We start from the raw sequence: 27,982 nt of genomic DNA, 5'->3' as shown, positions 1-27,982 counted from the left end.
TGAGAATAATTCGAATTTTACGCTAAAGCTATTGAATCTTTAAAGAATTCTATGGTCTAATTTTTTATTTGGGTTTTTAATTATATATTTGTTGAGTATATTGTTAAATATTTTTCACGGAGTATATAGAGTAATGCCGTCTGTGTCCACCAGGTGGCGTCCGGCCCACAGAGAATGTCACGGCTCTCAGTCAGGTCACCCACCCAACTTAATGAACATAAGTGATTCTACACACGAAAAGCAGGTACATATTCCTGTGATTCGCTTATGTTGCAGTTTTGTTTTCTCACTGACTTTGGGTGATTCACACACTTGCTGTAATGACTGCGTACTCATCCGGTCCGGACGTTTGGACCACTGCAGGATGCAAACTCTACCGCAACTGACCCCAACCTCTTCCGTACACACACACACACACACACACACACACACACACACAATCTGATGGTCTAATAGTTGTGGTTTTAGCTTTTAGTTTCTGATACACGGCAGACTGCAAACATTTATGTTCCCGACAATCTCGCGCGATAACGTCCACCACAATATAATCTCCGCAGTCAGTCTGGCATCTCTGCTCTCACTTGGTACCCAGGAACATCCGGAAGCAGGGCAGCACAGTCCTCTGACTCTGCCGCGCGGAGGGGCGGATGAGATATTCTGTCTCTCTCTCTCTCTCTCGGGCTTCTCCTGTCGAAACCGTAGAAAAATATCTGGAGAAGCAAGTCAAACACCTTCAGCTGACGGACGAGTTTGAGTTAAACCGCGTTTTATCCCCCCTGAAGCTCTTCCACTGCATTTCTGTTCACTTGTCGAGGATGGAAAACTGATGGTGAGTTAATACAATCTGTTAGAAGTTGGGTCTTTTCCCCGGAAACGGGGCTGAAATTGATGGAAAAGTTCGATTATTTCTGTGAATGACTTATGGAAGTTGTAGTAGCTGAGAAAAAGTCATTTAGTTTTAGTCTGTCTATCTGTCTATCTGTCTGTTTGTCTGTCTATCTACATGCAGTTTTATCTGGATGAAGAGACTGGAGTGGTTTTCCTTTTATCTATGGTTTTATAATTAAATAACTGTGCTGGTGAGGTTTCACACTTTACAATACAAAGTAGTTTCTGTATTTCACATCATATCATATCGTTAAATGTCATCTTTTATGATAGTAACTGTGTTAGAAGGCCTGTGTGGAGGAAAACAAACTGATTGATCTCTTGTTGTTCAGATGGACTCGAGTGCAAATTGTGTGCTACAATATATTACACAAGTTAATGGGCATGGCAGCAATTATTAGCCCACACTCCATCCTTGAAGACTTCCTGTTTGCATGACTGTCAACATCTTTATTAGATTGCTGTCAATTAGAGATTAGACTGTCCTGTTTGCTTTCTGTTCAGACTGTACAGACACAATGCAACCTGGCAGTTTGTGAGTACAAAAATAAAAAGAATTTATCCCAGAGTGAACCGTCTTAACAGCTTCTCATCACCAGTTACTTTGCCAACGCCCTGAATGAACGAGATCTAATCTGGATCCTGTAGTCTGGAAGAGACAGCAGCGAGCATTAGCTGTGAGCACTTAAGAGCTTTGAGTTTGATGGTCCCGTAGGAGCCCACAGAAACTGAACTGTGATCACGCTATACAGGTATATTTAAGAGGAAAGATCTTCAGTCCTACTCGTTAATGAAATACTAATCACTAATCAGTTTGTTGCCTGTGTTGCAGCTCCGCAGCTCAGTCGTAGGCCCGTTGTTGTGATCAGCATCACAGACGAGGACTGACCAAAACTGAATCAGGAAAAGTATTTCCTGATTCCTTTACCTGTACTGTATATCTCTCAGAAGATAACCTCAAGTTAACAACTGAAACTTTTATCCTTGCGTTAGTCCAAATTGAAGAACAGGTTCACATTTCGCATTGTGTGTCTTGTAACGACAGTCACATACCCACATGTACATGTTGCTGCTTGTGTCCGTACTGTTCCCATAGAGACCCCGTGTTGATATGATTGAATGAATTCCTACCAAAGTTACAGACGTTTCAAATTTATATAAATTATATTGCATCACCGTCTCACCACTGCAGCCTGGAGAGGAAAGGATCTTTTTGCAGCCAGCACAGAGAGAAGAAATGATTACATCACCATTAAGTCTTTTCACATACATGTGTGTAAGTGTGTATTGTATTGAGACACACTTTCAAAAAATGTGAACCTCTCCTTTAACCTCCCATTCAAAGAAACCCAGCCACACCACTTTTTGTTGTGATGGAAACACTGTGGACAATAGCTGTGACTGAACAATTTGAAAATGGACATAAGGTGTAGTACAACAGTACATCTTATGTCTCTGTCTTTGTAAAGTTCTACTTCTCTTTATTTCCCAACGCTTGTGGCTCAGACTAGTTTGAGGTCTGCTGTCAATATCTGAAGATGTGGACAAAATTCTGAATGCAGATCGAGCCAGCATCATGCTTTGCTTTCAGAATTGTGTTCAGAAATTAACACACGATTTAATGGCATCAGAACTGAGGCTTTTATAAGACAAAATATCAGCACAGGCTCAACCCTGCATTGGTTCCATTGGTTTTATTTGGAAGCCAGGAAGCCATGTGCCGCAATCTGTCACAATCCATCTCTTAACCTCATCTAAGTGTAAGAAACATTTTGAGGTCACTGAAATTAAGTTTTGGAATAAGTGTTGTACCTTAGATATTCAAGCTGAGCTCCTGCTTGACACTGCACGAGTATTTTACATACTTGCAGGTGACTCAGGAGGCCAAGGGCCAAGGTCAGTCATGTCTTAAAACTCACCAGCAGGACACAGTTAAAATGTACGGCGAACAGCAAATACCAAACAAATGTGTTGACACTCTGTTCGAGCGAGAGTTGAGGGAAACTAATGTATCCATTTGGGGTTAGTCAACGCAAGGTCATTGATGCCGACAGGTTGCAGATAAAATGAAGTGGGCCTGTTTGAAGTTTCAAAGTGGCAGCTCATATCTCAAGTTGTGTGTAACGAGTTGGGAACGGATTGACAGAATCACGCATACCTCTTGGTCACTGCAGGTTGACCTTGCTGGGTGAACATCAAATCGAGGTTACGGGCTGTTTTATGTTTTCAGAAAGTTACCAGAGAGTTATGAAGTTTGTCTTGATTGGTTCTAGTATCATTCCTCAATTGTTCCTTTTAACCAACACTATATAGTCCTCCTCTAAATTGTTACATGCTATAGCTATACGGAGTGACTGTGGTTTTCTAGATGATTAGTGCACTTGATGCAGAGGAAAACTCTGGGCTCAGTCCTTATTGTGCCATGCATTATCAACATAATATTTGATGGGCCACATCCTTTACTGTAAATTCTAATAACACTGATCACATTTATGTTTATGTTTGAGTCATAGCCACAGCACAGCAGATCAGATTAGTTGCACTATAAACCACAGCATCCATTAAAGTATTTGAAGTACACTGCAACACTTATCGAAACTCATGTCCTATGATTTGCACTTTGCTATATATCTTTTAAAAAAAAATCAACAAATAACTAGTGTTTTGTGTTAAAAGTGGCTGGAAATTATACAAAACTCTGATCCCAAGTGTTTCACTTTCACATTTCTTATTGCTGCACTGTGTTTATGTTGGAGGTGGTTTTGTCGTATAGAGATGGACACTTGTGATTTAAAGTGTGCGTCCAGGAGAGGCCAGTATATCTGGTCTTAAACAACGTTTGATAACAGGTATTTAGGAACTCCATAAAGACTGAGAATACAACAAACTTATGGGGTTTCATTTCTCAGGTTTATTGTACATTTATGGTAGACTGTTGGATATGATGCAGGCAGTGGGTGTGGATGTTTACAACCGCAACACAACACAACATAATACACAACAAGCCATCTTTCTCTCCAGAAATGTCAGCAGCATTGATGCACATGTACAAATGGTTATCCGGCTGTGCAAACAGACAAATGGGGAACCTTACATCAACAGGAGGTTTTAACGCTACTGATTTGTAGTATTCTGTATGCAAGATACTGATATTTTCTAATACCAGGAACTTATCTAAATCAGTAACTCCCTACTGAGTTTCATCTTTTGTCTGTCTTTTCGATTGTGTATGAAACGAACTTAAGGAAATGTGTTTTTTTAGTAGCTGGACATTCCTGTGTTTTTACAATTACGTCACACATGTGCAGCTCAGTGCTGTGGGCAGTTGATTGACCAGGGTATCTGTGATTGATTTTTTGCATCACACAGTGTGGAAGTGTTCTGTTACACTATTACATTCAGATCAGGCAAAAACCCTCAGTGGCAGGGCACCCGCAGAGACACAGCTCAGCCTGAAGTGCATTCATATTTAATACTGCATAGGTCTGCCTAACATATCATACCAGTCAGGCCTATTAGTAGGATGAATCTTTTCCTCCCGCCGCTCTGTCTCAGGCTCCGAGGGAAAATCGGACTCTTTTCATTTTGAGGGATGGAGGAGAGGAGCAAGATTCTCACCTGGAATTGATCATTGTCATGTCAAATTTTAATTTTATCTACAGAAGGGCTGATAATTAGATCTAATTTTACCATAGCTGACAGAAATTTATGTATATGACAGCCATCTCGAGGCTCATTATAGCCTGCCACTTCCTGAGGTGATGATCTCTGACTAAAGAACAGAACCACACCCACCTTCCTCTCCTCGACACACTCTTGTCCTGCTTTAAATACTGTCAATTATTTGTTTCCATTTACATTATATTTCACACTAGATGACCGAAGACATACCTCAGCTTTTTAAGAAGCTGTCTACCTCTAATCAGAGCCCATTATCTGTTCTGACCCCTCAGGCCTTTCTCATGTTGGAGGCTAGCTGTTCATTCTGAAGGTGCAGGATGAAAAGATGGCACAGCTGCTTGAACCACCAGGTCCAGACAGCTTCCGCCCCTTTAGTCGTGAGTCCCTCAAAGCTATCGAGAAACGCATCGCAGAGGAGAAAACCAAGAAGCCAAAGGGAGAGAAGAGAAAACGCAATGACGAGAATGAGCTCAAGCCCAGCAGTGACCTGGAGGCGGGCAAATCACTCCCTCTTCTGTATGGGGATGTTCCCAAGAGCATGGTCTCGACGCCACTGGAGGACCTGGATCCCTACTACCGCAATCAGAAAGTAGGTTTGCTTGATTTTTAACGTGAGCGTGAAGTTTTAAGTATGAAACAACTGTTTCAAAGTTCAAGAATAGACAATCACGCTGTGCCTTGATGTTCATAAAGCGGCTAAGGACGCTGCATGCAGTTGTTATCATGGAAGTGTTGTCATCTAGAGGCTTTGAGTCTTAGATTACAGAAAAAGGTGAGCGAAGAAGAGTTTAAAAGCAATATAGAAAATGTGATTAGCAATTTGAGTGTTGAAATGTGCGTGGTCTACTTTGATTAGTAGTTGTAGGTAAGTATTTTTAAATTATAATGTGATGTTAGTTAGCCAAAGAGAAATAAGGCTATTTTAAACATTTCTCTCCTTTTCTGTCAGACTTTCATAGTATTAGACAAGGGAAATTTCATCTTCCGCTTCAACGCCACTCCTGCCTTGTACCTCCTGAGCCCCTTCAACCTTCTCAGAAGAATATCAATTCGGATTTTGGTACACTCATATCCTTTCTTCAGAATGCTGATCTGATAAACATGAATCATTTTTAGGCTATGCGCACACTAAATCTGTGGTTACTGTCCAATGTCAACAAAGGGTGAATGGTTTGCTAACTTGCCCGGATATGATCCATCCATCCTTCCATTTTCTATACCGCTTATCAGTCAGGGTCGCGGGGGAGCTGGAGCCTATCCCAGCTGACTACGGGCGATAGGAAGGGTACACCATGGACTGGTCGCCAGTCAATCGCAGGGCCAACACACAAAGACAGACAACCACACACTCTCACCTAGGGGCAATGTAGAGTAGCCAATTAACCTAACGTGCATGTTTTTGGTATTGTGGGAGGAAGCCAGAGTACCGGGAGAAAACCCATACAGGCACAGGGAGAACATGCAAACTCCACATAGAAGGGCCCAGACTGGGATTTGAGCCTGGAACCCTCTTGCTATGAGGCGACAGTGCTAACCACTGCACCACCGTGCTGCCCTTACCCGGATATGATGAATTAAAAACATAAAATGTGTCAGTTCCCAAAAAATAAGTGGCTTCCTTGACAACTGCCTGCACATTGTTCAGTTTTGGGATCATGTGCACTATCATCACCAACTGTGCATTGATGACACTGAGTCGACCACCTGACTGGGCAAAGAATCTAGAGTGAGTTCCCCATGATTTTCACACTGAATCACACTCTCATATGACCCACTGAGTTTAGTTTGACAGCTACATTTTGTTTCCCACAGGTACACATTTACTGCAATCTATACATTTGAATCCCTCGTTAAAATCTTAGCGCGAGGGTTCTGCATAGGGCAGTTCACGTTCCTGAGAGATCCCTGGAACTGGCTGGATTTCAGTGTCATTGTCATGGCGTAAGTACTTGCCACATACTCAGTCAATTACAACAATGTTTGAACAAGTATTACATCTTTTCCCCAAAGCTGCCTTCATATAGAACACGAGTTACGGGTGTATAAGATGAGAACAAACAAGTTACTACTTATTTGTTCTACTAAGTTTCTACTAGTTTTTTTTTATCTTCACCAATGTGCAAGCTTCACATTGTTTGACTGCTTTACCTGATACTGTATACTTGTAAAAATCTGATTAATATTGTTGGCTTTGATCCATGATGCATGTATTGTTGTCTCAGCCATTATTCTCTAGTAATTCTGAGTTTCCCTGCAGGTATGTAACAGAGTTTGTAAATCTAGGCAATTTTTCAGTTCTTCGCACATTCAGAGTGCTGAGAGCTTTTAAAGCTATTTCAGTCATCCCAGGTAAGCAGAAGGCACACTTCAGTTTGTCTCTTGCATGATTTTTCCTGCTGCACCTCAACACCTCCCCTCCCTGACCAACTCGATGTCACAGATTCGTCATAGAGCTGTTTTAGCAAACTAAACATCCACAATTCCTAAAGCAATCCTGGGCATCCCAAGTGATATTAGTTCAGATGTGTATGTCTTCAGATGCTCAGTGGATCAGTTTGTGGGTCCAGCAACTTTCATGCACAATACAGGAACTCAAATTAACAATATTTAGTATATTTGTAGATTGTGTAGGTTTGCTGTTTGCTTATGCCTTTCCTGCACGGATGCTTCTGCATGGACTATTCCTTAATTGCCATTTGCTAGTATTTGTAGTGCGAACATCTTCATCTCATGCCTTAGATGATGTCACATGAGACAGTTTTTCTTGGGGCATTATTGGTTGCTAAAGAGTACAAGTTTGGAAATATGTGTATATTTATTTATACACCTCCATACATGTATGCATATACATGAAGTTAAAAAGAATTGAGCTCACTGGCATCTGGCTGAGGCTAGCTGCTAGTAGCATAACACACCAAATCTCCAACAGTAGAGATGTATCGTGGGTAATATAGCCCAAATGTTGACACGGAAGAAGATTGAATGGAACAAAAAAGACAATATCTTTGGTTCTGCTCTATCATGCTTTGATTTTTATTGGAAATGCCAACGTGAAGTATTAAGACAGAGCTCTCTGGCATCTGTTTGTATTGTTTGTACTTGTCTGATGTTAATGCTGACAATGTCTTTTAATTGACTACTAGAGTAACAAATGATATCGTATCTGGCAGGCCTGAAAACCATTGTTGGTGCGTTGTTCCAGTCAGTGAAGAAGCTTGCGGATGTGATGATCCTGACTGTCTTCTGCTTGAGCGTCTTTGCTCTGATAGGATTACAACTGTTCATGGGCCATTTAAGGCAAAAGTGTGTACGGATGCCAATAAATGACAATTCCACCATAAATGGGACATATAATGGGACCTACATGAATGAAAACTTTTTCAACTGGACTGAGTATTCTCTCAATAAGAGTGAGTATTTAATTTTCATATATTGTACTTTGATTTGGCCACAACAAAACACACAAAAAGCTCAGCTAATTAAAGATGTGACTTATGTAAAGGAACAATGGGATGTTTTGGGATTTGGAGTGGATATATTCTTAACAATTTCAGTTTAGATTTTACTCATCACATGTCATTATTTTTCATGTTTTCTTTCAGTGCACACTGAAATATCACTTTTTAGGCACATCTCTACAAACTAATGTGATGTCTAATGTCAATACAGCAATCATGTAATATGTGGATCTTGTCAGAGATGCAAAAGTTAGAATTTATTAGGCTATATTTAATGGTGGTGTTGTACAGTATTGGACTGCATTATATTGAGTGGTGGACAAAATATTAGAAAAAGTAGAAACACCATTCACAAATAATTGTACCAAGTACAACAACACCACTACAGAGTCAAAAATTGACTCAAATATATTTGAATTGACACCTTTCTGACTCCACAAGGCTCACAGAGAGATTATGTATCGCAGCACTCTTGTTTTTACATCAGGTTGTAGTGTTGTTAATTATATTGCAATTCAGTGCTTGTCATGGACTTGTTGACCAACAGCCACCGTCCTCTCCACATTTACCAAAACTGTGACTTTTCTTCTCTCCACATCAGGTCATCATTATTACCTCCCAGGCAAACGAGATCCATTGCTTTGTGGAAATGGCAGTGAGGCTGGGTAAGCTTATTCCCTGCCGTCTGCTCTGACATTAACATACAGTTTGAATAGACAGCAGGACGTTTCCCTCTGAGCTTCACAGACACTCTGTTTGTTGCAGGCAGTGTCCAGAGGGGTACGAATGCATTCGAGTGGGAAGGAACCCAGACTATGATTACACCAGCTTTGATTCATTTGGTTGGGCCTTCCTCTCTCTGTTTAGACTGATGACACAGGATTACTGGGAAAACCTTTACCAGCAGGTAGGCATTGGAATCAGAAAGACTGGAAGAGCTCTTCCAGGCACATAAACCATACTCGGTAAACACTTTTTTGATCAAGCTGCAAGAATAGCTAAATTAGAAGAATTACTAAATTCTTTACATGCAGCACAATACATGCAACAAAAGTTAAACATAATAATATAGGGACAGTTCATTAACAATTAAATTCACATCCCATCCCATTCAAGTTGGGAACATGGGGAACTTTGAACTTAATAACAAGAGAAAATTTTCTTTTTAAAATTAAAAATACAACAAATTTACATCTAACAGAGAGATTCCTACCTATTGTTTAAAGGTACATACAGGACTGTTAGTTGTGTATATTCAGGATGAGTAATTAATTTTCTTGTGTCTTTTTTCAGTTGGTGCAAGTCAAATTAAAGATCCCTCACACTTCTAATTGATTAAGTGAGCAGTGTGATGTATTCAATTATTAATTTAATCCACATTTGGCTGTTTAGCTGTACTTAACCTTAAGTGCCATTGTGGCTCATGTTTGGCTTTTGGTTTGCTCGATGACCCTGTGAGAAGAACGTGTTTGGTGGCAAGTCGATGAAATGTTTGCCCTTGTGTGGGGCAGTGGATGCAGTATTTGTACTGCTTTGTACTGCTTGCTGTGTTAAGGAGTGGCTCTGTCAAAGACAAAGCAATCTCACATTACACTTTCAGTATTAAAAGTGTTCAAACAAACCTCTAAATGAAGTGCAGGTGCATCTTGGTCAGAAGGAATAAAAATGAGTCTCACTGTGACTCAAGCAAACACAACTTGAATGGCCCTAAAGGCAAATGGGTGTCCACTGAATAGACCACTGGACATTGTTAAGCAAACAGTTGTACAACAAAGCTCCCATGTGAAATACTTTTTAACACTGTGTGTAACTGGGGAGCCTACCAACATGCTGTTCTGTGTCTGATCTCTCGGTCATGATACGAAACAGTGATAGATGTTATATTTTTTTTTTCTTTTTACTTTATGAGACAACCATTTCTAACTAAAAGTGATCATTTCCTTATAGAAGAAAAAGTACGTGAATATACTGTATGTATATGTAAAAATATGTACAATAACCAAAGCAGAAGCAGGAAAACAGTCAACCGTATGCTTTCAAAACTAGTCAGAGAACTTCCAGTTGACATTATACTGGATAAACAAGATTGATGTGAGGTGACACTAACATGGCGCATGAAAATCCACAGCAAACTCTTTAGTCCATAAATCTCTTGTACAATCGTTAGTTTCTTACTCCTGAGAAGGGGAATCGGTTTGTCATTCTAATCAGGCTTCATAGTCATGTGCTTGACTTACAGCATGTATTGCAGTTTACCAAATGATTTACAGAAAAGCAGAAAGGCATGGAATAAGAAACATGAGCCAAAAGGATAAAAGGAAAAAAGGAAATGGAATTCACATAAAGTATTAAATATACCTGTATAAAATAAGTTTAAGTACACTGGTGTTTTGTTTTGTTTTTTTTCTCCAGACATTGCGAGCTTCAGGGAAACCCTACATGATCTTTTTTGTGCTGGTAATTTTCCTTGGTTCCTTCTATCTGATCAACCTGATCTTGGCTGTGGTAGCTATGGCCTACGAGGAGCAGAGCCAGGCTACCATAAAGGAGGCTAAGGAGAAGGAGGAGGAGTTTCAGGCTATGCTTGAGCAGCTGAGAAAGCAGCAAGAAGAAGTTCAGGTAAAGGACAATCCAAGTTATGATGTAACTTGTATGATGTAACACGATGTCACACCATCACCCCAGGACATTATTACATTATTTCTGAACAACGATTGATTTCAGCTGAATAACGTAAAGTTGAGATGCATTGCTAAGGTTTGGCATTGGGCTAAGGTTGTTTTCTAGCAGATGTTTCTATAGCCTCTTTTCCACAGCCTGGTCAGGGCAGGATGGGACACATGCTGGTACACGTGCTGTTGTGTTGCATGTCACACCTCATTTGCTTCCAGAACGGATTCGTGCTATCTAAGAACACACAGTGGCATTGTACCAGCATTGTTTGGTTTAGTGTAAAAAGTAATGACAGGACTTCTTTATGGCAGTATTGCTGGAACCCTGCATAAAAGGGGCTTATAGTAATTTACTTTAATCTACTTGCGAAATGTTTGCATGCACACTGGTCGTTGTTATGAGTCTTTCATATGATGTTTACATGGAACAAACAGCAAACCAGGCATACAGTACACATCTGTGTGTACATGATAAATAAGTGGTGGGGGAAGTACATGAAGGAAATTTCATACTGTGAAGATACTTCATTACTGCTTTGGAAATCTACATAAGTATTATTAGCTAAATATATTTTAAGTATCAAAAGTGCTCAAACTCAGTATGTTTAGATATAAACGCTTAAACTACTTTAAAACAATTATTAAATAAATAAATGATTCAGCAATCCACCAGCATTGCAGGCTTTGAAGCAGTATTTACACCTTAATTATAGTACTTAAGTAATTTTGTTCATTAGACCACTAGATTTCATCACCATTTTCTGCAGTTGACAATTGGAAGTCAAACTTTCTGGATCAAAGCCACATTTTCATTTAGATTGTTTTGCATTGTAATTGGGTTATTCTTCAACCTGTTTCGCATCCTGCAAACCATTCCCTATAGACCCACAGGGACTCCCATTTTGATGTTTTCTTCCAAATAAGCAGCTACCCAACTGTTTTTTTTTTCACCATCAGATATAATATATATCCAAAAGTGACTTTTGCCTTTGCTGCTGCCATCAATTGAGAGCTTCCAATTAATAGAAATGTACACCTGAGCAGATAGCAGACACTTATCAGAAAGCTGGATAAAACTCCAGTTTTTCATGGGATATTCCAAAAAAACTGAATTCAAATTCCTCCACGAATTCCTCTCTGATTAATTGTCAGCAAAAACTAAACAATATAAAGATCACAAAGATTTACTCCACCTGTACTCCACCTTTCCCCTTCTAGGCAGTAGCAACCGCGGCTGCTGCAGAGAGCGGAGAGCTCAGTGAAAAAGTCGCAAGAACCGAGAGCTCCTCTGAAATCTCCAAGCTCAGCTCCAAAAGTGCCAAAGAGAGACGCAACAGGAGAAGAAAAAGAAAGGAAGAGGAGGGCAAAGGGGCTGATCAGAAGTTTCCTAAATCCGAGTCACAGGACAGTATAAAGAAAGCTCGCTGCCGCTTCTCTGTGGATGCAAACCTGCTCAGCTATGACATGAAATGTTCATCCGCACATCAGGTTCAGTACGCTCTCACAGTATGATCTGACTATGAAAACTGTGATATTTTGCTGTCTTTGTCCCTTGAAGAGTTTTCTTGCTTTCAGGTTGTCCCTTCTCACCTCTAAAGCTCCTTTTTTGTTGTGCATTTTCCATTCTGTGTTGAATTATTCGTACGATAAAATTTCTACGATGTTTCAGCTTAATACATCAATATGTACAGTCTTAGAGATTACAAATTCAACGTCAATTCCTTTTTCAATAGGCATAATAATAATGTAAAAATACTGGCTCATTTACTGAGCCTCTCAGATAGCAACAGTGCTTGAAGCTCACGTCTGTTCCAGTGACTACAGTATGAAAACAAATCTGTTTTTAAAATTTTATCAGACAAAATCAAAACTTCACTCTGTGATAAGTCTTTGCTTTCATGCTTTTTCATGCTTATCCTTCATGCATCACTAGCAAATGTTATGATTGCTTTCATGTCATGCAGTGAAGCCCAGTGCAACTTTTATTTTCTATATGCTGTCAAAGTGGCCTTTTTTTTCTTTTCATCGTCATCGGTATCATCATTGTCATCATCATCATAATCATCTTCTTTGTCTTCATCAACCACTTATATTCTTGTCATCACCAAGATGCATTTTTATTTTACAATTGCCCTTCTTACAATACTTATCACCATGGCCATCATCATCATCATCATCATAATCTCCATCATCATCACCTTCATCTTTATCTTCTTCATTATCACCAGTCTTTCCTCTTTATGGTCGGCATGCATCATATATCGACTGAAGAGTATCTTTCTCTCCTAGTCCTTTCTGAGTTTTCGTGGACCCCTGTTCTCACCCAGACGAAACAGCAGGACCAGCATTTTCAGTTTTCGAAGCCAAGCGCAGGACGTGGGCTCCGAAAATGAGTTTGCAGATGATGAGAACAGCATTTTTGAGGGCGACCTGAGACGGAGGAGCTCTGTGTTTCTCCCCAGGAGTCATGATCGACGCAGCAGTAGTATGAGCCAATGCAGCTTCTTGTCGCATTTCCTACTTCCACCCAATGGGATCAAACACAGCTCGGTGGACTGCAATGGGGTTGTGTCTCTGGTGGGTGGGAATTCACTCCCATCGTCACCTGGGGGGGCCCGTCTGCCTAAAGTGATGGTAGATATGGCCTCAACTGGAGATAACGTAAGAAAGGGTTGTCTGGCCTAGATGGCCATGTTTCATTTGCCTCACAGAGCCTGTTCAGACCTACTATTAATATGTGTCATTAGTGATCCAATCACAAGCGGACAGCTTTTACTACATTAGTGAATCTATGCAAATGAACGTGTACATCAGTGGGACAGATGGATACAAATAAAGAAACAGCTGAATTTATGCACTTGCAGAATTTACAAGAAGGTTTATATTGTTTCCCCCAAACTCAGCAACTCACAAAACTGAGCACTATTTCAAGTGAGTCTGGGGACTTTCCCCATAGCCAACACCATAGCCTATATTGGTTCGTGTTTATTGTATTTGTAAAATTCGACATGTTTATCACTTATAAAATGTTTTCTTCTTTAATAGATTTGCTATAAATGGTGGAATCAACTGAAACAGTGTGTTTAAACAACTGCTAAATGGTTGGTAGATGGCTGGTAGAGCATTGCTGCTACAAACTTTGCAAACTTTTTTTTACAAACACTTTGCACAAAGAAAGAAAACACTTAATGTATTGCATTCAGTGATGAATTTGCATAAAGGAATGGATGATTAAGAATTTACCGTATCTGTTTATTAAAGTTTAAGTTTCTCCTCACTCAAAACTGTGCAATTTCTAAGGGAGTCTCGCAAGCGTGCCTCTGCTTTGGCAAGTAAGAGAGCCCCAATATTTAATTAGCATTACAGTGAACCAAATGGAAATTTGACAGGCTGTAATCTTTTTTGCCTGTTGTTGTGGCTTCTTGCTGTGGAGCGGACATCAGTTAAGCAGGCGGTCCAGGATACTTTTGCATACAAACTGCTCAAAGACTGTGGTCACGTGCGACCTGGACCACCCTCGAATGTGGTTTGAGGGATTAGATGTGTCTTAAATGTGTCCTCAGGGCATCTTGGATGTGTTCAGACATGTACTTAGGACTGTCATTTGTGATTGGATCACTTAGGACGCATGTTAATTTAAGGTCAACTGTGTGTTGTACTGCATACCTTTAAATTAAGTTAAAAGCCATACCAGTGGCTTTTCAAATTTAAAACCCATTAACTACACATATTTAAATCATTGCAAAGCATGTTTTTTGGTTTTAGAATGATTTGTGTGTTAAAGAGCTGCCATTGCATTCTATTAATTTTGAAAGGAAATGCTGTCAACTTCCTTTTCTATTTAATTGTTTTGTGTCAAAGTAACATTCCTGCTTTGTGCTAATGAATTTACAATCAACATCAGCATGCCAATATGCTCATAATGACAATGATAACATGCCAGTGTTAAGCAGGTATATTGTTAAGCGTGTTTAGTTAGCATCTTAGTTAAGCATTTTAGCAAACTAATATCTGATAGTACAGCTGAGGCTGCAAGGAATGTCATAAGTTTTGCAGGTATTTCTTCGAAATTTGAAGAAAAAATATACAAATTTGGACAAAATGTTTTGTTCTTTAATCCATTATTATTGGCAAGTATTGTATATATTAGTACATACATATATGCTTCTTCTGATCTTCTCACCATGTTGCCATGATCATGCCAAGTTATCACATAGCACTTGGGTTCAACCTGGTATAGAAACATGCAGCTTTATAATGCACAATTAACTTTGCTTGCTTGCTTTCCCTTTACTTTTGCAGCTTTGTCTGTGTTGCAAAATATTGACACTTCATGTATTCATGTTTGTAGCCACTGTACAGTATATTCATGGGAGTTGTTTTTGGCGGCACAGTTGCATCTGTAACTATTGCTTCTATCTGCAGGCTGACACCACTGATACAGAGTGCAAACACCCTGGTACGCACCAGTTTATGGACTTCCTTGAGGGCCCAGAGGTCAGAGAGAGAGCTCAAAGTATAGCTAGTGTCATAACCAGCACAATGGAGGGTATGTATTGTACACCATGGCATGAGTATTATGCCATGATCATATCTTGGCTATTGAAAAGATAAATGGTACTTTCTGATTTTTTTTTTAAAAAAAAGGTTTGTTTTGCTTTCACTTGTGTATATCAGAGCTTGAAGAGTCAAGACAGAAGTGTCCTCCATGCTGGTATAAATTCGCCCACACCTTCCTCATCTGGGAATGTTGTCCACTATGGATGAAGATCAAGAAAGTGGTTAAACTAATAGTGATGGATCCATTTGCGGACTTGGCCATAACCATCTGCATTGTACTCAACACATTGTTTATGGCCATGGAACATTATCCAATGTCTGGCAGTTTCAGCAGAATGCTAGCTGTGGGCAATATGGTGAGTGGACTGTAGAAAGCAGAGGAGTGAAAATGGTTTTTCTTTTTGGTTTTTTTCTCAAATACATCATTGTCAGTGTATGGGTTTGTTTTTATTAAGGTATTCACCGGCATCTTCACTGCTGAAATGGTCCTCAAGATCATTGCCTTAGACCCATACTATTACTTTCAGAAGGGATGGAATATTTTTGATGGAATCATTGTCAGTTTAAGCTTGATGGAGCTCACTTTGGCAAACGTGGTTGGCATGTCTGTTCTGAGATCATTCAGACTAGTGAGTATAAATATATATGTCACAGTCAATATGTTCAGACGTATTTTGAGTGCAAAAGCGTGTGACAATGTCTTTTTCTTTTCTTTTTTCTTACAGCTGAGAGTATTCAAATTGGCGAAATCATGGCCCACTCTTAACACGTTGATCAAAATAATTGGTAATTCGGTGGGGGCTTTGGGCAACCTTACGCTAGTGTTGGCCATCATCGTGTTCATCTTTGCTGTGGTGGGCATGCAGCTGTTTGGAAAAAGCTACAAGGACTGTGTGTGTAAAATCTCTCAAGACTGCACTCTGCCCCGTTGGCACATGAATGACTTCTTCCATTCATTCCTCATTGTGTTCCGAGTGCTTTGTGGAGAGTGGATAGAGACCATGTGGGACTGTATGGAAGTGGCTGGGATGCCCATGTGCATCATTGTCTACATGATGGTCATGGTTATTGGAAATCTTGTGGTACATTATCATCTCTTATGGTCAATTCATGATTCCATTGTATCTATTAAACTGCATTTCTCTGATGCAGTTTGATAGCTACACATTTTGTGTTGTGGTCATAAAGTACAGCAGCTAAAATATAACGAAATATAACATGAAGTAATCTCACTATCTGATAGGTGCTGAACCTGTTCCTGGCCTTATTGCTGAGTTCGTTCAGTGCCGACAACCTGGCAGCGACGGAAGATGACAGTGACATGAACAATTTGCAGATTGCCATTGGACGGATTCACAGAGGCATTGCCTTTTTTAAGTCCATGCTTCGAAGTGGCTGCCCCTGTGCCTGTCTCAGTGGTAGGAAGAAAGGGAAGAGTGAGGACAAAACTCTGGATGAGCTTCACAAACCTTTAGGGCCGAATGGTGTCCCCAACCATACCATCAAAGACTTTCCTAAGAATGGAAATGGGGATGTGATTGGAGTGGACAAAAGTGGAGACAAGTACATAGTCAGCAGCAAGAGTGATGACTCTATAATGTCTTTCATCAACAATCCGAGTCTGACTGTCACTGTTCCTATCGCTGTGGGAGAGTCTGACTTTGAAAACCTCAACACGGAGGACTTCAGCAGCACCTCGTCTGATGCAGCATGTCAAGTGGTAAGTATGCTCATGTGTATTGGTCCTAAAGTCTTATCAGCTACACTATATAGACAAAAGTATAAGCCTGACCATTACAATAACCATGACTTTTATGACATCTCATTCTAAATACATAGCCAGCTTTGCAGCTATAACAGCTTCCACTCTTCTGGGAAGGCTTTCCAACAAGATTTTGGAGAGTTTCTGTGGGAATTTTTGCCCATTTGTGCAGTGGAGCATTTGTGAGGCCAGACACTGATGTTGGATGAAAAGACCTGGCTCACAATCTCCACTCCAGTTCATCCTGAATGTTTTAGATGGGGGTGAGGTCAGCGCTCTGTGTGAGCCAGTTGTCTCTTACAAACCAAACCTGTCCAACCAGGTCTTTATGGACTTTGCTTTGTGCATGGAGGCACAGTCATGCTGGAATAGAAAAGGGCCTTCACCAAACCTTTGCCACGAAGTTGGAAACATGGCATTGTCCAAAATGTCTTGGTATGCTGAAGCATTGCATTTTCAGTAATAAAGAGGTTTGTCCCAGTACTTTTGTCCATATAGTGTATGTCACAATCAGCCTAAGTGATATGTGGGGGATGACACAGGATTTCAGTGTTGGTCTTGGGGAAGATATCTGTTGTTGTAGCCAAGTGGCATGGTTTGTCGCAGAGGTCATGTTACAGCACTTTGTCCATAGTCCATGGTATGGTATGAGGATGTGTCATGATGTCTCCCCTGCAGAGCCCATATACCAATGATCCTTTAACAAGTAGAGGCCATATAGACAGGAAAATACCAGCATGTAGATTGCATTATGTGCCATTTATGTCTGAGTGCTTAGTAGCAGAATACTGCTTAGTGTAGGAGAAAAACTCACAGTACAAAAGAATAAAAAGAAACACCAACTTTTTATTATATGTATTATATATAGTGCAGCAAAGTTGTTGTTTCTAATTTACTTTGTGGATTTTACTTTTTCAGAGTGTGTCTAATCTTTATATAATTTTACATACAGGCAATATTTATGTGAAGATTTATAAGCGAAGTTGTCGTTACTGCTTTACTCATTGCTGTTTTAGGAGACTCACAAGAACACTACAATACATTATACTAATCACTGAGATTGCCTGCCTCATTTAAAATAACCATGCAATAACCTTTTCAGGAGATTTCTCATCCTTTTTCTGTACTCTCTAGTTCTGAATTTGTTTGGTGGAATATTTCAATTGATTTAAACATTAGTGAAAACCCTTCACAAACACTGATGCAAAATTACATTTGATATTTTTCTTTGACTTGAATCTTTGATAAGTTGAGTTTACTAATTTGATTTAAATTCCTTTTTTGTTTTGTTTTGTTTAATTTTCTGGGGTTTTGAAAGTCATTACATCAAATCCAGGTGGTTTGCAGTGATTTTCTGATTCCAGCACATACATATATTCAAAACAACACTTAATATTCCAAAAGAAATATATTCAGTGTTGTTTGTTGAAATAGAAATATAATGAACTGAAGACACAAGATGGACTGTAGGACAAACCACCAGCACACTGACTTGCTTCACAGTATATATTGTAGAAACATGCTTACATCATTCCCTGTACTGCATTAGCTGGTCCCAGGACAGCCAAGTGTTCCTGCATTCTCCAGGAATGCATTCAAGCCTTTCTCATATGCCAGCTATTAGGAGACACACCCTGTAGAAAGCCACACAACGAAAGGCTGAACTAGAAATCATGTGGCTACACTACAACACCAGGCTTCAAATCTTGTTATCTCCTTAGATATTGCCGCCTCATTAAAAGTATTTTGTTTTTATATTTCATTGGACTGGATGTCATAGAACAAGTATTGCTGCAGACAGTTGTAGTATGATTTTATCTTGTAGTCTTATTTTTCTAAATGTATAGTAACTGTATAATTAAACATTTAAAATGGGACTGACTAATCAGTGTCACCATCACTTTTGTCATATCTTTGAGAGTCTGGTGTTCTCTTCCATATTAAGTGGAGATTAGGCCAGACACCAGTGACAAGGACTCCTTATTGCCTTCTCTGTTGACGAGCACTCAACTGTTCTTCTGCTGTCAAACCAATAAATGAGCGTTGTTGTTGTTTTTTGCAGCTTCAGAAAAAGGGCACACCAATGGTTTTTATGCAAGTGTTTACGCATGACATTTGTTAAATTTGTTTGTTACAGCAAATACTGATTCACGCATGTTCTTTCATTTTGCTGTCATACATTTGAAACATTTCAAACTTGAACAGAATGCCATGTCCATCTTGCCAACATCCTTACACAAGACACATGGGAGATATCTGTCCCATTAGCAGTTCAAACATGCCAATTATACTTACTTATGACTATTTTTGTATCAGAAGACCTTTAGTGTGTGTTTACAGAAGGGTGCTCAACATGTCAGCCCCTTAATATTTTCCATCACTCTCTTATATTTGCTATAACGCTAGTTGTACTTGTCTTAATCTGCAGATTATAGAAGACGATGGCGAGGTCAGCTCCTCTGAGGGCAGCACAGTGGATGGCCTCCCAGGCGGCGAGGGAGGAGAGTCCATAGACATTGAACTGGAAGAATCAATGGAACCTGACTCCTGCTTTCCTGATGGTGAATACTATCACAACCACTGCCACCTACTCAATCTACTACAGCCTTTGTGTGAAACTGACACTGCGTATTACACTGGTAAATTACCATTTTGACTCTGTCTCTGCTCAGGCTGTGTGCAAAAGTTCCAGTGTTGTCAGGTAAATGTGGAGGTGGGCCGGTGGAAAATGTGGTGGACACTAAGAAAGACCTGTTACCGGATAGTGGAGCACAACTGGTTTGAGAGCTTCATCATCTTCATGATCCTGCTTAGCAGTGGAGCACTGGTAAGAAACAAGTCTGGCAAATCTTGTCAGGCAGTAGATTCTCAAATTAATGTTCTGAGAATTTTGTTAAATATTATTTGGTGAGCTTCTAGTCTCACTACTATAGATTGTTACAAATTTTAAAAAAATCTCATTCTATGCAAAGTAATGCAAATATAATGTATTTAACAATATGATTTCTTCACATCCAGGCCTTTGAAGACATTTACATTGAGAAAAGGAAGATCATTAAGACGATTTTGGAGTTTGCAGACAAGGTCTTCACCTACATCTTCATTCTGGAGATGTTACTGAAGTGGGTGGCATATGGATTTGCCAAGTATTTCACAAATGCCTGGTGCTGGCTGGACTTCCTCATTGTTGATGTAGGTTCTGCTTACACAGAGACACATGCATACACTAATTTTTTTTTTAGTTTTATTTTTTTTTATTTTTTTTTGGTGGGGGGGGGGGGGTTTGTTTTGTCATGTGGTAGCAGGTGACAAATTTGAAAATGTTCCCTGTAAGCTGAGGGTAGCACATTTCCTCTGCTTATGATGTGAGTGTGTGTGTGTGCATGTGTTCTAGGTCTCACTGGTCAGTTTGGTAGCCAATGCTATGGGATATTCTGACCTTGGCACCATCAAATCTCTGAGAACCTTGCGAGCTTTGAGGCCCCTGAGAGCCCTGTCACGATTCGAAGGCATGAGGGTAAGAGCCACTTGATAGCCCCACCCACTCAGGGTCACAATGCACTGTCTAACACCAGCTAAATACGCTTGGAGAGAATACAGGCATATTGCAGTCTGTCAAATGACAGCATAAATCTCTATGTCTTTGCATGACCTAGAGAGCAGATGCCCCCAAAAGATGTTGCATGTAAATGAAGCATTCCTGTCTTTCCCTAATCCTCTTTCTCCAGTTGATATTTGTCCTCAGGGTTGACAACGTTGATGGTAGATCACATTCTTTAAATTACTATCTAATTATGCACCAGTGATGCAGGATTTTGATTGAAGAACAGTGAACATTTTTGGGAAGGCGTTTATTTGCTTTCTTACTGAGAGTTAGATGAGAAGAATGATACTGGTCTCGTATAGGTTGATTAAATATGATTCTGGAGCCAACAGATGGTAGCTGAGTTTCGTAATAGAGAGTGGTAACAGGGTAAAGCAGTTAGCTCGACCCAAAAGTACCAGCACGTCTACAAGTCCCCAGTTAACATTTAAAGTTTTTTGAAATCCATACATTTTGTGGTGACTTGTGGGCTGTATTGACTGGGAGCAGTAACTATCTGAAGTCTCCAGTGGCTGACTGTAAATCTCACCATGACAGAAGTCACTGTTTCACACCAATAACCTGTTCAGCACATAACAACCCATAAACACTTTTATACACATTAAACATGCTAACTGGTAAGCTTTAGAGCTGGTAAGTGGATTTTGTTACCTTTGCATAGAGTCTGGCTAGCTCTTTTGCCTTACAGTCTTTCTGCTAAGCTAAGCTGAGTTTCTCCTGGCTATAGATTCATATTTAACAGATAGATATCAGGCGGTATTGATCTCGCCATCTAACTCTCAGCAAGAAAGAAAATGTCAAATTATTCTGTAAGTGGCGCCATGTCTGTTCTAACAAAAATAAAATTATATTTTATCTCATGCTACTCCAATATTTTACTATGCAATGCAAGTATGGTGTAAACAGGGTTTGGCAACTTATGTAACTGAAGTAGGAGGGCTTGTTGGCTTATGAAATCAATGTAGTATGTATTGATCAGTTGCTTTCATACTGTGGTGGTCTAAATTTCCAGCGCTGTTAAGATGATGGTCTTTCCCCACGTGGTAGCCAGTGAATCCCCTCATTTGCATGAACAGTTTTTCATGTGCATCAGTATTTTAATTTCATTGTTTTGGATATTGTTTTGTTGGGTTCCTTATCTTGATTTCTTCATGTTTTATTTATGTTTCTGTTTACAGTAAGCAAATTTTGTGGCATCGTCCTGTCTCCTCAAGGTGTTCTGTTTCAATGTTTCTCTAAAATTTAGTTGTAACCCACTAAAACCACTTTTAGAAACATAGTATCAATCTCCAGCCACCTCTCCTGCTTCTTTTCCCACCTTTACCATGCAATCATCATTGTATTTGAGCTTTCATGTTAGTCATAGCTGTGGTGAGCTCATGCTGATGTGTATGTTGGCTCTAAAAACAGTCACTCTTGTGTTTTCCTACTCTTACCATTACCATTAGTATAACATGTTGTGCATATATTCTGCATTATTTGGTCTGCCTGTTGTACAGATGGGTTATGTTTTTCTGTTGGTGTGCAGGTGGTTGTCAATGCCTTGCTCGGTGCCATTCCTTCCATCTTCAATGTGCTGCTGGTATGTCTCATCTTCTGGCTCATCTTCAGCATCATGGGAGTCAATTTATTTGCAGGGAAGTTCCACACTTGTATCAACAGAACCACAGATAAGCCTTTCCTTCCATCAGAGGTGAAACACAAGAATGCTTGTGAGGACTTGGGCAACGATGTTGCCCGCTGGAGGAACCTCAAAGTCAATTTTGACAATGTTGGCTTGGGGTACCTTGCACTGCTACAAGTTGTAAGTACCTGAATCTTTTTTGCCGTCAGATTATTGAGCGATGTGTGCAATTTTAAACTTTGAGGACATATGTCACGTTCTGTTTTGATGGAAAATTGGCCATGACAAAAAGATCAAAGGGCTACTACAATATCTTTCCTGGAAATTGATTGATTCTATACAGGCTACATTCAAGGGGTGGATGGACATCATGTATGCTGCTGTGGACTCTCAAAGCAAGGTAATCAGATTTTCATGTTTGTTTATAATTTTTTCATGAAATCAAACCCTGTTTTTTCTTCAACTTGTGGTCATCAATTTTTCACCAATAGGTAATCAGTGTATTTAGATCCTGTTATAAATTTGCTTTTTGCTTTTTACATTTTAAACATTGTTTTTTACATTGTTTTTACCCTTGATGTTTAATTTATTTTATTTTATTGACTGCACATCTTATGGTCATTTTGGTTGTGTATTAGAATATGTTTCTATGGTTTAATGTTAAAAAAAAATATTACTTATACTGTCATTTGCTGCAGCATCATATTGACCCCGTGAAACGCTTCAGTTTAGCTCAGTCCTCCTTAAAGCCCCCCATCGAAAAGTCCAGTCTGTTCTGATTGGTCAGTCACACAGGCCTGAGTGAGGTGAAAGGTGGATGGGATTGTCACCTAGGAAGAGGTGGTACTGTGTTGTATAGTTACGTAGATAAGTTACTGAAGTAAAGCCTAGGCATCTCAGGCAGTTCATGACCAGTGCTTTCTGTAGCAGTGTAAACCCCTTTAGTGTAGACTTTGGGCTTTGCTGATGTTTTACATCCATAAAAAGCTGTATATTGCACTGAAGGAAAGGGAATGACTCAAAAAGCATGCTGCAGCCTCCAGTTGCCAAATCAACCAACTGAAATCTCAAGAATTATAATTTTATTGTACTAATTTCTTTATTTTCTGTCACTATTGTAGCCAGAGGAACAACCCGAGTATGAGATCAACCTGAAGATGTACCTTTATTTTGTTGTTTTCATCATATTTGGAGCTTTTTTCACACTCAATCTCTTTATTGGTGTCATCATAGACAATTTCAATCAGCAAAAGAAAAAGATAAGTATCAAATCTACATTGTTAACAAAATGTTAACAAAATTTTGATTAATTTTTTACATTTTTAAACAAAATACTGTATCTCTGTCACCTCATTTCTCACTTTTGCAGTGATTTAACATGCCTCACATCCTCTCTTTACCTAGGAGGACAAGACATCTTCATGACTGAAGAGCAGAAAAAATACTACAATGCCATGAAAAAGTTGGGGTCAAAGAAACCACAAAAACCTATTCCTAGACCATCAGTATGTAAATTCAATCACGACAGCATCTTAATCTGCTTTACAAATCTGATCTTTGTTTCATAGTACCTAAATTGGATTTAAAATTGTTTTTTGTTTTCCCCACCTTGTATCATTTCAGAACAAAATTCAAGGATACATCTTTGACTTCACCACAAAACAAGCATTTGATATTGTGATAATGGTTCTGATATCACTTAATATGGTTGCCATGATGGTGGAAACTGCTGACCAAACAAAAGAGACAGAGAAAATTCTCTCTAACATTAATATAGTATTCATCGTCATCTTCTCTGGAGAGTGTTTGTTGAAGATGATCTCGCTCCGCCATTACTATTTCACAAATGGTTGGAATGTGTTTGATTTCATCGTAGTCATCCTGTCAATCATTGGTATGTTTCCTTTCTGTCCACTGTAATACTCATATTAATTAAATTAATTAGATTTGTTAATATACATGTATTGCTCACAGTGTATCTAATATGTTTTTCTTTCTTTCCTAAGGTATGTTTTTCTCAAAAATAATAGAGCAGTATTTTGTTTCGCCAACCTTGTTCAGAGTCATCCGACTGGCTCGGATTGGCCGTGTCCTCCGCCTTATTAAAAGTGCCAAAGGAATCCGCACACTCTTGTTTGCCTTGATGATGTCACTTCCTGCCTTGTTCAACATTGGTCTCCTGCTCTTCTTGGTGATGTTCATTTATGCCATCTTTGGCATGTCAAACTTTGCTTACGTCAAGAAGGAAGCAGGCATTGATGACCTTTTCAATTTCGAGACGTTTGGCAACAGCATGATCTGTTTGTTTCAGATAACCACCTCAGCAGGGTGGGATACTTTACTAGCTCCCATTCTCAACAAACATAAAGATGATTGCAGCAATAGCACGGAGCATCCTGGCAGTTATGTTAAAGGAGACTGTGGAAATCCTCCTGTGGGAATTGCCTTCTTCGTGAGCTACATCATCATATGTTTCCTGATTGTGGTGAACATGTACATTGCAGTCATCCTGGAAAATTTTAGTGTGGCCACTGAGGAGAGCACGGACCCTCTAAGCGAGGATGATTTTGAGATGTTTTATGAGGTCTGGGAAAAGTTTGATCCTCATGCAACACAGTTCATGGAGCACAAAAAACTGTCTGATTTCGCAGATGCTCTGGACCCACCATTACGCATAGCCAAACCTAACAAGATTGAACTGATCTCTATGGATCTACCCATGGTGAGTGGGGAACGTATTCACTGCTTGGACATCCTGTTTGCATTCACTAAACGTGTTCTGGGAGAAGGTGGGGAAATGGACATCCTACGGGGGCAGATGGAGGAGCGCTTCATGGCCTCCAATCCTTCCAAAGTGTCCTATGAACCCATAACTACCACCCTCCGCCGCAAACAGGAGGACTCTTCAGCTGTTGTCATCCAGAGAGCATTCAGACAGTATGCAAAGAAAAAAGCTACCATTGACCCATTTGTCACATCAAGTGATAACTTTCAAAAGGATGAAATAATCATTGACAAAGAAGACCTTGTCACGGACAAACCCGAAGAAATTTCTAGCACTGATAAAGGTGAACTGATACCTCCATCGGTCCCACAGCCTTCATGTAACAGCGTGACAACAAATGGAAAAAACAAATATGAAAAAGACAAAACTGAAAGGGAGGTTGTAGGTAAAGACGTCTGAGAGGAAGATGATGGTGATGCAACAAAGACATTTTAATTAATGATAAAATGTTTACAACTTTTGAAAGTGACTAAGACATCCATTGGACTCCCTTCTTTAGTATGGATATCTATGCCAAATGCTTGATTCTATAGACTAGTGCCTAAAATGGAAACATGGCTCGTTCAGGCTGCAGTGGCACCACCTTGGCTGTGCTCAGCCATAGATGTCTTTTGACTGAATGAGGGGATGGGCAAGTGTTCTAAAAGACACTTCACTAAAAGCTTAAACTTCTATTGCAGCTAGTTCTGCTATGTCTTGAATTGTTATATCACTGACTGTTGCATTAATTTAAGTACTTATTTTTCAAGCAGAAGAACTGTTCATTACTTTAAAAATTCACAGTTTGGTTAATTGACTTTTTGTACACTTTTTTTTTTTTATTTGTTCTTCAAAGGGGTTGTTCCTTCAGGGGTACTCTTTACAGTGAGTGGCATTGCTTTAAGCCTAGTCTTGCTAACTGATAGCACTTAGAATACTTGACAAATCCAAGAGACCATGCCGGAGTTGGTGGATTTAACTAGAATTATACACCTGCATGAATTTTTTTCCATGATTATGCATGCTGGAATGTAGCTCTTTCCCTGTCCATCATGCCACATGATGCAACGATACAGTCGGGAATTGGCTGTTTTTTATACATTACAAAAACGCGACTTTAGCCTACAGTCCAACAAATCCAGCCAAGTGCATCTATTATGTTTGACTATCAGTGTCAGTGCAGTAACACTTGGCGGAAATACTTTGCACATTCAGTTACATTACAGTCATCAAAATCATTCACATGCTCCTTCTCAGTCTGCTGTGTGCTATGTATATGTACCATTTACAATATTGCTAATTATGCACAAATGTGCATAAATGAACTGTGCTAAAAACAGTCTTCAACTGAAAGTTTGTCTTTCAAAGCCATACATTCAAGAAAAAGCCTATGTTGTTTGCACATTGTCACAGACCCTGATATATGTTACCTCTCTTAACAACAAATCTCAGTCAGACAGTTTGCTTTAGGAGGAGATTTTCTGTATTTTTGTCTATCTGTAGGTCAGAAAAGTTACTTAACTTTTTCTTTTACTTTTCCAAAATACAAGTCCTTGCCATCTTTTTCTTATCTTGTCTGTTTGTCTGTTGTCTTTCTTAGCTCTTTTGATGATGAACCTCAGCGTGTATTCTGTAGTGATTACGGTGGTGTTTATGGAACAATTACTATATATTGCCTGTGATATGAAACCAAATATATTATCCATGTTTTGTTGCATTCAGGCTAACAGGGATATTATACATTCAGCAGAAGAAAGAAGAAGAAGTGAGAAATGTAAATGCCCATGAGAACTGTATTTTTCTTGATAAGGCAAACATCCCTGTGTTTGACTACTGGTGATGCTATATGACTCAGCTGCCTAAGCTTTGCTTTATTCAACTTTTACATTTTCTCCAATTTTCATTTGGAAATTGTGACTGAAAAAAGGGTAATTGTGTTATTGTGTGCTTTTTTTCTTTTTTTTTACAATTTACTTCTCAGGCTTTATCATGATAAATATCGAAACTGGATGAATGAAGACTCAGAATATTCTCAGTGATTGTCTCAAGGACATGTCATCACACATCTCATGTGCCCATGGCTGTTTCCTACTTCTGTTTACATTTATGTAGTGGCAGTTGTGTTACTTTTGTCAGGTCTTCCACTAGCTTTAACATCCACCCTAAACTATGTCACAACTACATCTGTTGTTCCATGTTATAAAAGTATAATTACATTCATGTAAGTATAGTTTGCATGTAATTAGTTAATTAACACTAAACTTTATGCATAATGAAAGAATGTTTTGATCACACAGAATTTAACATCTCCCGTCATTCATATGCATAATGCTTGTAGTGTAAAAATAAACTGCATGCAAGACACTCTTATAACGCATTTCATTGAAACGCCAAAAGAATAAAGATCACATGCACCTCAAATATGCCTTCAACCATCATTTATTTTATAATGCTATATAAAAGACCTCTCTATATTTTATATGTACTTAATATTGTATTTGATTTCGTTACTCTGATCAGAGGTGGATTATAGGAAAAATGTCTCCAAGAGCGAGACTGACTGCCCACAGGTTTGCTCATCATGCTGACCCTGTTACCATCTATGTTCTGATGAAACTGTGTGCTGCTTTATGTCTGTCTCTCTCTGTCTCGATCTGTCGTTTCAGATCATTTGTCAGTAAAGAGTGGTGGGTGGACTTCTAAATGTAGTAGATGTGTGATTTCAGTAATGCCTCTCAGGTTAAGATCCATATTGTTGTCAGCTCATTGTTCGTCCTACAGTTCAATCATTAAGTGATTCAGATGAAAACAAAAATGTTAATCTGTTGCTCAGCGCCACTAGTCCAGTATACAAGAGAGAAGCTGTTTGCGAGTGTTTGCAAGCTCAATCATTTATTATACACTTTGTTCAGGGAGGGAGCGTCTCTGAAACTGTCTGCTTGCTTTGTGTTTTTGTTATGTACAGGTAC

General features: G+C 39.3%; 1 protein-coding gene across 1 annotated transcript; it reads left to right on the top strand.

Moving 5' to 3' along the window:
- The first annotated feature begins 178 nt into the window (after nucleotides 1–178).
- Nucleotides 179–27,982, top strand: scn1laa (sodium channel, voltage-gated, type I-like, alpha). Its single transcript, XM_046404125.1, has 27 exons — nucleotides 179–829; nucleotides 4,842–5,158; nucleotides 5,519–5,637; nucleotides 6,206–6,295; nucleotides 6,382–6,510; nucleotides 6,827–6,918; nucleotides 7,740–7,979; nucleotides 8,629–8,692; nucleotides 8,793–8,934; nucleotides 10,440–10,646; nucleotides 11,918–12,187; nucleotides 12,989–13,360; nucleotides 15,125–15,248; nucleotides 15,377–15,615; nucleotides 15,715–15,888; nucleotides 15,985–16,341; nucleotides 16,503–16,979; nucleotides 19,450–19,582; nucleotides 19,694–19,848; nucleotides 20,040–20,213; nucleotides 20,416–20,538; nucleotides 22,154–22,429; nucleotides 22,593–22,649; nucleotides 23,371–23,508; nucleotides 23,650–23,754; nucleotides 23,873–24,143; nucleotides 24,256–27,982. Exons 2-27 carry the CDS (start codon nucleotides 4,895–4,897, stop codon nucleotides 25,431–25,433), a joined length of 5,970 nt encoding a protein of 1,989 aa, XP_046260081.1. The 5' UTR covers nucleotides 179–829; nucleotides 4,842–4,894; the 3' UTR covers nucleotides 25,434–27,982.

Source organism: Scatophagus argus, chromosome 11 (assembly GCF_020382885.2).
Source record: "Scatophagus argus isolate fScaArg1 chromosome 11, fScaArg1.pri, whole genome shotgun sequence".
NCBI classification, from domain to species: Eukaryota; Metazoa; Chordata; class Actinopteri; family Scatophagidae; genus Scatophagus; species Scatophagus argus.
This window is presented reverse-complemented; position numbering and strand designations above follow the sequence as displayed.

Excerpts from the sequence above, each read along its gene's own strand:
- scn1laa (XM_046404125.1), top strand. The coding sequence starts at position 4,895 with ATGGCACAGCTGCTTGAACCACCAGGTCCAGACAGCTTCCGCCCCTTT. Across the intron at positions 6,296-6,381 it reads GACTGGGCAAAGAATCTAGA|GTACACATTTACTGCAATCT; the intron begins GTGAGTTCCCCA and ends TGTTTCCCACAG. Across the intron at positions 6,919-7,739 it reads AGCTATTTCAGTCATCCCAG|GCCTGAAAACCATTGTTGGT; the intron begins GTAAGCAGAAGG and ends CGTATCTGGCAG.